A 13,575-nucleotide genomic window follows, 5' to 3' on the forward strand; every position below is an offset into this window, starting at 1 on the left:
AAACATAAATGAGCAAACCTACATTATTACATTGATTCTGAAAGGCAATTTGAATGAAAAATACATGTTGTCAATGCTATGCAGTTGTCGATATCCAAAGATATAGAGGATAAAAAAGGATTACAATGTTTTTTTTGGAAAGAAAGATGTATATTGATTTGGTTTTTATCAATCAGCTTTATCTATCTCATCACATAACCATCTGCTTCACTGCGCACATGGTTCTAAGATTTTTGACAAGCTGCTTTGAGTATAATTATTTTTCTTGGACTTTAATGTATGAAAGTCACTGACTTTTTGTCACTATGCTGAACATATGCCTCAGAAGTACTGACAAACCAAACTGAAACCAAAATGTAATTGCAAGATGAATTTACATAATCTTGCAAGTGATTTTTCCAGCATAAAATTAACTACTTCCAATAGACTCTTTCCACTCGGCTCAAGAGAGGCCTTGTTTGTGTCATGGTTGAAATCTCAGTACTATCATATGAAACAGTTCAATTTAGGACTTCTCTTTCCTTCCTAGTTTATGCCCCCTGCTTACCAAAGCCAAAGATTTTCCAGATAGAATTGGTTTCAGAACCGTGGACAAAACTACAAGGGGAAAAAAAAACTTGGTAGATGTTGCCGTAGGAACTAGTGCCTCCTGCCAGTACTTAGTCTGGTGCTTGCACTTCTGGTTTTTGATATTTTACAATCTACATTGCTGTAAGCCAGCACTGAGAACATCACAGCAAGGGACGCTAGGAATCTGGGAACCAAAAGTGCACCCGTCTCCTGAATCAGACTGAACTACTGAAAAATTCAGAGCATAAAAGCAGGAGCACAGGCATATTTCAGTAGGTGAATTCAAAGTCATATGAGCAACAGGATAGGAAAAATACAAAAAGAAGAATGCACTTGTATCAAGAAAATGAACAAAGGAAAATATTTAAATTGGAATTTTAAAAATCTCCTTTAACACCTGAATGAATTACAAACCACATCTCCGATTAAAATTCTGTCCTTAGTATTTAACTTTGTCCTAAGTTTAGTTGGTATCAAATCATTTCAATTAGGGCTGTACATTAGGGAAAGTAGTAAAGGGGATAAGAAAGGGCATGAAGGGGAAGGAAGAGAGGAGAAAATGAGCTGGGCCAAGGGGTCGGGGGGGGGGGGGGGGGGGGGGGGGGGGGGGGGGGGGGGGGGGGGGGGGGGGTGGGGGGGGGGGGGGGGGGGGGAGGTGAGGAGGAAAGAGAAAGAGGCAAAGAAAACAAGAGAAAAGGGAAAGATAAGTCACAATACACAACAGGTCATTTGAAAAATTCCTCCTCCTAAAAAGATATTGGATCAGCTTTAACAATTCTGTCCCCAACAAGCCAAAATAAGTGGCAGCAAAAACTGCACTAGAACATTTTGGTTTCAGGCTTTATCCCTCTGATTCAGGAGACCACTAAATGTGAGCCAGTGGACAGTTCCCAAAATAGAAAATCCAGGGAGGCCAACAGAGATGCACGAGAAGATTCAAGGAAATATAGCAGCTGAACTGATTAGTTGGATTACAAGTAATGAGGAGCGCACATGTCCTGCCCCTGCATCCTCAACCCCATAGCCACAAAGATTTGTCAGTAGGCCACAGCATTCATGCTTCACTTCAGACTGCAACTCCTCTCCAAATTCACTTCCTTCCAGCAGTGGGTGCCTTGTTGACAGCAAGGAACTTGCTCACTACCTCATGAGAAGAGGTATAGCATATATTAGCATTTTTATCTGAAAATTGTATTTTGGTCCTCGTAGCTGGCATAGAGCATAAAGTTGCACATAAGTAGACTCCACTTGCTTTGGACATTTGACACATGAGATTCTGCAGACACTGGAATCTGGAGCAACAACAGAAAATGCTGGAGGAACTCAGCAGGTTAGGCAGCACCTATGCATACCATAGATGCTGCCTGACCTGCTGAGTTCCTCCAGCATTTTCTGTGTGTTGCTTTGGACATTTGTTGGATACTGTTGACAGTCCTGAGAGAGCGAGAGCAAGAATACGAGTTAAATGGAAGGATTGGAAACAAAAGAGGCCTGGTCGACATGAAGTAGGACCGTGTGAAGTGGGTTCATGCTGACATTGGGACACCTCATTAGCAGTGAGGCAATGTAGCTGAGACAGCACTTTAGCCAAGACAGATTTACAAGCATGTTGAACATTCCTCGATCACTAAGCACTGAGAAAGCACAAAAGGATATTCTGATATAAACAGACATCTTGGAACACCATGTACCAAAGACAGTCTGGTAAATTGTAAAAGCATGAACAGACACCTTGGTGGCAATGGTGGACCAGGTAACTAAAGTGATTATGAAACTGAGTCAATGGAAATTTAGAAGTCAAAGCAACGTCCAGAAAGAATACAAGAAGGTACCTCACAGGAGAACCGACAACAGTGGCTCCAGAGACCAATCATTGCAGAAAAAGACCCCTCCCCCCAAGGTCCAGGACTCAAAAAAAATTCATTGGATCAAACCACAGCCATGTTCATTTGAGCAGGTAATATCTAAAGGGTTTTGGAACCTGTGAAAGTAAACTAAAGAGTTGTGTAACTAAAAAGAGTAACTAAGGAGTTAAATGAGTTTTGTTTGAACTATGTTGTGAATCTTAGAGTTATTTGAATTGATAAAGGAGGTATAATTATTTGGCAAAGTCATTGTCTGGTGTGGTTTATTATGTACTGCATCCAATTGGTAACAGATACCCTGAAAATTGCAAATCAGTTTAACCTTGGATATCAAGAGTCAGCTAAACTACACCCACAGCCCTTCACATTTTCCAGGAGAAAATGACAAGGCATTTCTCTGGTGAGAAGCAAAAACCCATCAACAAAAAGTTATCAATGTTAGCAGTGTTGGGGCATTTGTGCATGAACTTTAAGCAGTACATGGAGGGGCATTTTAACCATTAGGTATTACTGCCAGGTCCACCTGGTATGAACTTATCCATGGATAGGATCAATTAAATAGTAATCAGAACACTACTCGCTAATCAAAAAGGGAGGGAAGTCTCAATGATGCTGTAGGCAAATAAACTACTCCACAAAGTCCATTTTAAAAAAATTCTCTTCAACTCCCTACCAGTCACTTCAATTTTCATTTTGGAAAAAAAAATTCAAAGATAGTTTTCTACTCAAAGGCATCCAGACTTATTAACTTCCACTAAAATGAATTCTTGCCTCATTTCTCAGTGGCCATCTAATTTCTATATTCTTCTCCAGATATTCTTGGTTATAATCCCAAGCCAATGAAAAGAAGTAGTGTTGGAAATGTAAAGGAACTCGCAACAAATGCTGGCATATCAATAAAAAACATTTACACTTGGATTGTCAGATTCAACGCAATCTTCCTTCAATACCCAAAATAACTCCAGACATTATTATTTATTACAGCCATGACCGTCATATCCAAGGTTAAAAATAAAATACTTAACTGTCAGCCCACATGCATATTTGCAAGAACGTCACAAAAACTTTAAAGTAACTTTCCTTAAAAACAAAGGGAACTTAAAAGAAAATAAAGTTTTTTCCAAACAATTTTGCACCAGCTTCATCAGTGAACACAGGATTACTTCAATGCAGCCCCAATTATTTTTGACAACCATTTTACCCCATGTTAATAAATATTTCCATCCACATTATACATGTTAATTATGCTCAAATTGGAGCACCAGTATTCTGAACACCACACAACTTAAAGCAGCATCAGATCCTGAAATATTAAAAGGGCTAGAAGTAGGAAACATCAAAGAGGCTGATTTCTCATTTAATATTTTGCATTTGATCCCAAGTGGCTTTCCTCACAAATAAAGGAAAACTCCACACCAATTTTTTTTCCACAATTCTGGAAGGCTATCTGTTCTTGTTTATGATGGAATAATGACAAATATTAACATTTACAAAACTGAACATTTGTTCAGCATTCAACCCAGAAGTCAAGAAGTTGCACCTCTCACATTTACTTTGAGAGAAGCAAGAGTATTTTTCCTACTAATTTACAACACAGTCACTTGTAATAAGCTAGTTTGCAAAAACATACTCTTGTTAGTGAAATCAGGCATACAGAATTTTACACCAATCTGAAGACTTTGATCAATATTATTTGCCTTCTCAATACAGAGAATTCTCTTCAAAAAGTTTAAGGCAAGATGACTTAAAAATGTCTCATTCTCAGATTAATCATCCTGTATAACTTAATGTTATAAGAATACACAGATTAATTAGCCATCATTTTCTGCCACAATCTCGCATGTATTTTAAATATGTACAAACGTCCATGCTGATCAGATCTCATTCATGTTGCACAGTAAATTGGTTTGTTATTGTCATATGTAGATTTTCTGGACAGCAGGAACCCTTGAAAGCTTTGATTCTGCAACAGAAATTGTTGCCTGGGTCGTTGCAGGGGGTACCGGGTAACATTCAGAATTCCCTGATCTGCAATCCTGATGACTCATTTGATGGAGTTTTACAAAGCTTACAACAGCATTCCCAAATTTTTAATTCACATTTATTTGAGCATTTTACTTGAAAGTTAGTGTCTCTACTGTAAATTTTAGGTTTACATTTCAGAATTCACTTCCCTCACCCCTTTGATTATTAGTAGTTTGAACTGAAAGTTGTAACAGAATAAAAGGAGAATGATCCAAATACTCTGGAATACAATGTTTACTGATCAAATGTACACTTGAAGTCACCCAATGGAAAAATAACAATTAAGATTTGAAGGGGATACAATATTAAATGACTGTTGTGACATGGCCATCTTCAGAGTGAACACTTCCACTTGGAATACTCTGTACCCCATATGAAAATAGTATATTTGATGGACTAAACTGTATATTCAATAATTTAAATTCTTTGATATGCCAATCAAAGCCCTAGAACATCTTCAGAAACATGTCCAATATTGCCCCAGAAGTACTCTAAAAGCCCAGTAAAGGATTCAATGATTTCTGTGCAATTTCTCCAGATCTTTTGCCAACGTTCATCAAATCATCGGGAAAATCTCCACAGAGACTCACTCAATTTACATTAAATGGATACAAGCTTAGTAGTCTGTACTCAAATACAAACTTCCCTTGATTAATGCATCAACATTTTGCCTTTCAAATCTAATGCATTTAAGCCTTGTTGGAACAAAGTGACTGCTTTAGGAAAGTATTCATTGTTGTCTTTCTAATATCCTAACATTGGACCCTTTCAAGTTGTAGCCAGCACAGTCTCCTCTTAGAAAACCATACCAGTTGATCAATCCAGAATTGTGTTTCCAAGGTAACTTTCCAGCCAACTGTTTTCTTTTATTATTTCATCACAGGGCGTAGGGTGTCACAACCAAGGAAAGCTTGTATTTCCCCATCCTTAAATGGCATCGAATCTGTTCCAAGGGAAATTAAGAATCAACCAAATAGCTACAAGTCTGGTACTTTAAAGGTCTGACCAGCGTAGGAAAGCAGATTTCCTACAACTGCAGATTAGTGATCCAGTTGGTCATTTACAACAACCCAGTAGTTTCATGGTCACCATTATTGAACTTGCTTTTTATATTTTAGATTAATTCCCATTTGCCATGGTGGGTTTTGATCTCATATCATTGTAATGTCAATGCAGCAGTATTACCATTATGCCACTGATATCTCGTAATGTCTTATTACAAAACACACCGAGAACAAGGTTGCCTTTCATAGCATCATCCTTAGATTTATCTTTCCTACCAAGATTATATCCCGGGAACTCAAAATTCATTACTCACAAATCAAGACCAACTGGAATTGTGGTCATACAACAGAGCCTATATTTAAAATTATAAAGTGAACCATGATTCATTTTAAATTAAAGCAAATGCAATAACAGGATTCTCAGAAATTCTGTGCAATAGTAATCAAGCATGCCATCTATTGGTGTTGGGGGGAAAAACAAAAAGGATTTTTTTTAAAAACTGTACATTTTGAAGATAGTTTTATTACATATTTTATACTTTACATCAAGTCTTCAGTTATGCCTTAGGAGGACCCATCCACATTAGGATCCTCCATTATAGTCCAGTCTGAAAGTAATGATGGATCAAATGCACACGATCTTTAAATGCTACCATACATTGGTCTTCAAAGAGCTCAGAGCAAAGAAAATAGTAACATTCAAAACACGCAGAAAGGCAGCTGACAGCCAATGAACTAAACCACTTTAAATGTACAAGTCCACAACATTCTGAGCATCTAAAAGGCATCAGGTCAGTGCCTCCCCATTTGTTTCCTAAAGTGTTGTTGAGATGACAAAGTTCCAAGTACGCATGTTATGCCTGACATCACTTGCTTTCCTGGCTCACATCCAAAACTGCCACAGAGGAAGATCGCACCAAAGATGCACAAGTCCTAGAGAAGCAGTTTCAACAGCAAAACAGCTCCAAAAAACCATGTTCATCCTCCAGTCACAATTTGGAAACATATACTGCCACTTGATGCTGAAATCTCAGGTGATTATTCCATTGGCATACAATCTATGAAAATACAAACGAAGGGTATGTTTAAAAAGTTTTTCCTATTGTGATTTGTGATGTGTTTGAATGTCACATAACCAGTAATTAATTTACCTCATGCACATCAAGCAATTACAGGCAATGAACATTCCACATTGTAACAAATTATCAACATGCACATTACATGCAGCAATGAAAACTAACATTATATTTGTTCTTAAAACAAAAAAAGTGCATACAAGTACTTACCAGTCAAAAATGATGGTGCATGGCCGAGACCAAAGTTTGGCCCATGGCAGCATTTTGTTTTAATCTGAAGATGCATCACCATCTTTAGGGATCGATGATCTTTTCCCACTTGGCATTGTTTTCAACCTAGCAAAATACTTTTTCTGCTTTCCTACAGTCCTTTATATTATGAATCACTCATTAAATTTCAATAGCTTGACAAATAATAAAATGGTCTTGGATAGCTTCAAGTAGAAATTTTTGATGCAATCAATAAAAAAATGAAAAGTCAGGAAAATGGGATTAGTACATGTATAAGGTACAGCATCAGTGCAGATGCAACGCTCCCAATAATTGGCCAGCCTCCCCACTGAAATTTCATTTATGTCATTTTTTTTCCTTTAAATTTGTGGATTTGCTTTAATATAATCTTCCTTACCACTAAAATGAATACTTCATGCTAATTCACATGGCATGTACTGAATTAGTGAACCAGAATAATTTCAAGTTACTTGATGTTTAATCCCCATACAGATATATATTTATGAGTCACATGTATATTGAGACACACAGTGAAATGCGTCTTTTGGTGTTACTGAGAATGTGCTGGGGGCAGCCCGCAAGTGTCGCCACTCTTCTGGCGCCAACATAACATGCCCACAGCTCCCAACATGCACATCTTTGGAAAGTGGGAGGAAACCAGAGCACCCACAGGAAGCCCACGCAGACATGGGGAGAACATATAAACTTTGTACCGACAGCGGCAGAACTGAACCCAGGTCGCTTGCACTGTAATAGCATTATGCTAACCGCTACACTACCGTGTCGCCACAACCTAAAGGCACTAAAAATGTTTGTAAGAGGATTAAAAGAAAAATTCAGTGTAACAGCTTGAATTGAAACAGAGTGAAAACAGTGAAGTTCAACTACTGAAACAGTGAAAAACAAAGCAATGTTTGGAAAGATCAGAACGATAGCACGGGGGGGGGGGGGTGGAATCAATAAATAGGGTGGTTAGGAGTACACATTGGGAGTTTCAAAAGGAAGAGGGAAATGTAACAAACACTTAGTTATACCATACACTAAAACATGGTTCCCAATTTGTAATAAAATTGTGAGGTACTGTGAAAGAAACTAAGCCCCAAATGTAGCATGGAGGAGGAAATGAACACACCAATCATCGAGTCATAACATAATTCTGTTACTAAGGCTACAGTGGACCTTTTATATTTTTAGTGAAGCAAAGGCAAGGAAGATTAAAAACAATAGGCAAGTGGCTTAAACTTATGTTATGCATTCCAACACAAATCTTAGAACTGCTCATCAATCAATTGGCTTTTGAGTGCAACATTTGCACTTACCAGTTTTATTTTCTTACAAATAAATGCAGGCCTTGTTTGCATTACAAGATACCACAGTTATTAACCCATCAGCAATCCAGCAAGTTTTATTTTGTGGTAGCTTTATGCAAGGGGAATAGAAAATTTAAAAACACCATCAATTTCTGCAATCAGAAATTCTTCGCAAGGCTGCTCCAATATTTCGCATGTATAGGTGCATTACTGCCTTCTGGTGGCAGTGTGTGTTAAAGCATTCTGAAGCAAAACCTACTTTGTTGTAGATTTGCTTTGGAACAGATTTTTCAAAGCAGACAACATAAATCACTAGCACAGAATCATGGAAAAATTGGAATTAAGCTACTGATACATAACTGGCTGCTGCAAAATATTCATTTTAAGTATCTTTTTATAAAATTTGCCCAGTTATCACAGACAAAAATTACCTTCTTTGCATGCATCAGTTGAGATACCAGCAACGATACTGTTCCCAGTTTTGACTACTAAATTTCAACTGGCAAAAAGCTATATGTACACGGAATGAAGCTGCTAATGCAACTTTGCTCCAAGTGCAGAATTTACAGCTTTCACAACCAGTAAGGCACTGCACCCAACTGTGCCCATTATGAAAAAGTTTCAGGGAATTTTGTGGGCTCGGCCTCCAGACCGTACTGCCCATTTGCAGTTCAGACCACGCCACTGGACCAGAGGATGTGTAGGGACAGCAAGATGGACTTTAAAAATACCAATAAACACAGGTACCGGAGGTGACAATTCTGGGCAGCAGTCACAGGTCAGCAAAGTCCAGCCTCAACATCTGATCAAAAAAAACAACTGCTGGAGGGACACACTGGGTCAAACCCCAGTCTTGATGCAAGGTCTCATTCCGAAACCTCCACCATCCCTTTACCTCTGCAGATGCTGATTAACAGACCAAGCTCCTCCAGCAGTTTGCTTTTTGCTCCAGATTCCAGCACCTGCAGTCTCTAATGTCTTGTTACTACTTGTTTTTTTGATGTAATCTCCTCTTTGATCTTCCTTTTCCACAAAGAATTAAAGCACAGGCCAAACCACCTGTTCTTTTCTCAGGGGGACTGAAAAGTTACATTTAAAAATAACAGAAAGCAATATACCTAATTATTCTGTGCTATGTATTCAAGCTATACAGGCAGTTTGACAGGATGTCACCATGAGATTAGCTTTCTACAGCTAGTAGAAGAGGGATAAGTGCTCTTCAGAAACTGAAATTGGGCCTGTGTTATATTCTGACATCAAGTCCGGTGATGAAAGGAAGACACATTTAGATAGCTTCTTTCACATCCAGTTCACAACACAACTAAATACTTGGGCATTTAATGGATTATTTTTGCAACTGCAGTCATTACTATAACAGAACCACCATTTTACACATAATAAAATCCCAAAAACAGGAATTATTATGTATTAATATATTATGCTCCATCAACTCTGTGCTTGGTTTAATAACTAAACATTTTTGATCCAAAAAAAACTCCAAATAGGGGCACAATTTTCTCTTGTAACTGAACTCAAAACCTGGAAATAATGAAATAGAATTAACTCCATTGTCGTGCTCAAAATTGTATTCAAAATTCATGGAGCCATTTTTCCCTGAAATACTGGGGAATCATCTTGTTGGCAATTCTCACTGAAAAGAAAGACAGATGTCTTTTGTTATTGTCTGTGCATCTGCCCCTTGTCCTTGAAAGCTACAACAACTCTGAAATTTCCATGAGGAAAACATCAAGACAGCTATTGGACTACAACACTTCCAAGCAACCTTTCAAATACTGCATTAGCAATAAGCAAGATCCAATATGTTGTCATACTTTGGTCGATTTTGGAAATGTGGAGCATTGCCATTTGCTTCACTGATATTTGAATATGGCAGTACCAAATTAATATATTCATCATTTTACTCCAATTACAAATGACTAAACAGCAAAGTGCAACATGCATTCTTCACACTTTTACCAAGACTTCAACTTACTAATCCCAAATTTCATCCATTCCTTCATCTATTTTACTAATACTTCAAACACTTAGTAAAATCTCAGTGCTCCACATAAAAAAAAATGGACAAACCTACTCTATAATTTGCATTTAAAATGACAGAGTGACACTGAAAAATACCCAGAAGACTTGAATGTTAAAGTGAATGCCCATTTTGTGTAGAAACTTTTACAGTCAATCCAAATGAATAAACTGAGATGGAGTAAATAACTTCAGAGACACAGCACAATAGCCAAAACAAAAACACCTTCAAGGGAATTTGTATTTTATGATTTTCTTCACAGTACACCAAAGACCAGGCCAAAAATTGCAGATGCTTAAAAATATATTGCACCAACAGTGAAAGAATTACTGGATTGCATTATAAATTGAAAATAATTGAGCATACAAATTATCCGAATCTACTGTTCAAAGTTATGAACTAACTGGTTGTTATTATAAAACTCAGTTAGGGAATATAGTTTAAATCTTACCTGATGCAAGGTTAGAGAATGTCCATACCTTGAAAGCGGCCTCACATCGCTTGTTATGGGTACTCCTGTCCACCCATTGCTCTCCAAGTCATACCTGGAACAAAATTAATTGGCTATATCAATTTTATGAACTATAGTAACCTAGATATTTAATTCCACATTTAAAATGTATGGTATTTCCAGCCCTCAAAGCTCAATGTGAGCACATAGACAAAACCATATAGCTATTGGATTTTTAGCAACAGACAAGAATTTCAGAATTCCTTGATGATTGTCATTAATTCAATATGCATTTAACAATTTAGCAAAATTACATACAACTACAAATGTAGACATACTGGACATTACTTTTAACAAAACTGACAAGCAGAGATAAAATTAACAATGACTATCCCAAGTTTCATGCCTTGCATCCACTTGATATACTTTTACTCCCAGAACTCTGATGAGAAGATGGCTTGTTCCTAGAACAGTTCTCCCTTAAATGCAACCTGACTATTACACTGTTACAAACTTCTATGCATTTTCCAATAATACAAAGGGTCTTCAAAAGTTCAAGATCCAATCAACCACTGAATTTGACTGGAATCAAAACTTCATTAATCCATTTTTTGTTAATCCCTGCGGTAGTTATAAACACAGTGACACAATACCACACCTTCAAAAGATGGTGGAATATCTGACCACCCTGTCCCCATTTAGTAAATTTAAATCCATGACTAACAATCCACTCCTGTCTGTATTTTGTCCATTCACTCTCATATGTGCCTTCTTTGACCCATCAATGGGTTGGTGAGAAAGATCCCCAATGTTTTCTATTGCCCAGCACTCACAGGCCACTTCAATGCTTGCTTGGTGTTTAGAGACATAAAATTTAACAGTTTCAAATGGTCAACAGGAATATTGGCATTTTGCTGTTAGTGGCACATGCAATGCGTGCCTTCCATTGTTAAAGGCAACTTCTCTTATTTCTTGATGCTGCAAGCACACATCATTTCGGATATAAACAGGGTGTAAAACAAAAAAAAACATTTTCTTTCCTTTTGCCAGATGGTATTTGGACACAACATTGTGTACAAAATCAGTTGAGGTTAAAGATTGCCATATCCTCCAAGTATTTAGTTGAACCACTTTGACCACAAGATCTCAGATTTGATTCCCAATTTGTACAGGGCAATTTTATCTCAATATGCAGGGATGAAGGATTGCTAACTACAATCAGTCTTATGCTCTCCATCATTACCCAGAAACTGGTGCTTAAAAGTACGTGTGCAAAATCTAGATTTGAGTAACAATAGACTCTAATGTGAAGTGGCCCATAGTCAAAACACTGCCACCTTTCATTGTTTACAGACACTGAACAGCAACAGGGATCCAAGTAACTGCATCCACTGGGAGTCAATATCTTCAGCAGAAATTGGAAAGAAATTCTGCAAGCTGTCAAAGTAGCACACCATTTAGTCATTCTTCTGATAGACATTGAAATCAAAGAATTTAAATACAGTGCAATCAAAGACCAGGACACATCCTACTGTCCAAAATCAACTCAAATTTGTGCTGTAGCTTAGGGTGGAGTTGGGGGGGATGGGCATTAGTTTACACAATTCCCCTTGCAAAACTGCTATGTCAGAAATACAGAATTGTGCAAGTAACCTTTGGTTGAAACAATGAACAGATTGCACTATTACTTTTTACAAGTCTTCAGGGCCCTTCTCAAAATCAATCCAGCCATTAGGGGTTTGATGTATTTGCACAAAGGCCCAGATTGTTCAAGATTCTGATTTCAGACAGACTTATCTTTCCAAAAGTAGAAGTCAACTGCCCTGAAAAACTATGACTGGCAAACAAAATGCATTAATTAATGAAGCTTCAACTCATTCCATCTCAAATTCACCAATTCCAACAACGTATGGCCTCATCTCATTCACTTGTTTTTATATTTGATGTTCCAAACCCAACAGCTCTCAGAATTTTCAAGCATGCTAATTATGTAAAATGGAGATTTATATTTGGTAAATTTATCAGCAGAACCTTGTCAAAAACTCAGCAACATTTAGTTCCAAAAGATTTTATTATGGTTTGATGTTCCTGCCAAATTTCTAAATTGTTCAACTAGGACAAAAGAAAAAGTAGACCAGCAAATCACTGAAGCCTCCAGTGGTTTGAATTTTTAGAAAACACGCAAGACTTCACACCAGGACGCAAAGCAACAAATAGTAAGCTACAGACATACTTACTTGAGGACCATCTGTGATGAACTATAATTAAAGGTATATCCACCAATTACCCACATAAATTTCCCATATACAACAGCTTTGTGGGATGCACGGCTCACACTAGGACTGAAGGGCTTGATATTTGGCAGTACCCAGTAGGATTCTTTGGATGGAACACTTAAAGAGCAGTCTGGTCCTGGAACACAGTAAAACAGATTTCAACTATTCTTTTTACGAGTTTCCACACAAGCCAGAGATTTTCAAAAGCAAACAAGATTAAAAGTAGAAAAGAAAACATGCCAAATCACATATAAAGTATAAAATATCAAGAGAAACAAAGGACTGCAGATGCTGGAATCTAGATGAAAAAACACTATGATGCTGGAGGAACTCAGCAGGCCAGGTGGCATCCATGGAGAAAAACAGTCATCATTTCGGGTCAGGACCCTTCCTCAGGACTGAAGATGAGAAAAGGGGAAGCTCAATATATAGGAGGGAAAAGCAGAGCATTGATAGGTGAACAAATGAGGAGAGGCAGGGTGGGCACAAGGTGGTGATAGGTAGATGCAGGTAAGAGATAGTGATAGCCAGGTGCAGGGGAGGAGGGGAGAGCAGATCCACAGGGGGATGGGTCAAAGGTAAGGAGGGAAAAGGTAGAAAAGAAATAGGCTAGGAAAGGGAAAAAAAAGAAGAGGCATGTTTGGAAGGGGGGAGGGGTGGAGTGGGGATTACCTAAAGTGGGAGAATTCAATATTCATGCCACTAGGGTGCAAGGTTCCAAGACGGAAA

The 13,575-nt window shown here is 37.8% G+C and overlaps 1 protein-coding gene across 1 annotated transcript in view; it reads right to left on the reverse strand.

Annotated features, from left to right (window-relative positions):
• The window catches only part of atrnl1b (attractin-like 1b), a 610,807-nt gene that overhangs the window by 513,104 nt on the left and 84,128 nt on the right, over positions 1–13,575 (reverse strand). Inside the window, 2 exon segments of the mRNA XM_052026988.1 lie at positions 10,571–10,664; positions 12,808–12,982. Of these exon segments, the coding sequence (XP_051882948.1) occupies positions 10,571–10,664; positions 12,808–12,982 (269 nt within the window).

The sequence above is a fragment of the Pristis pectinata genome, chromosome 12 (genome assembly GCF_009764475.1).
Source record: "Pristis pectinata isolate sPriPec2 chromosome 12, sPriPec2.1.pri, whole genome shotgun sequence".
Lineage (NCBI taxonomy): Eukaryota > Metazoa > Chordata > Chondrichthyes > Rhinopristiformes > Pristidae > Pristis > Pristis pectinata.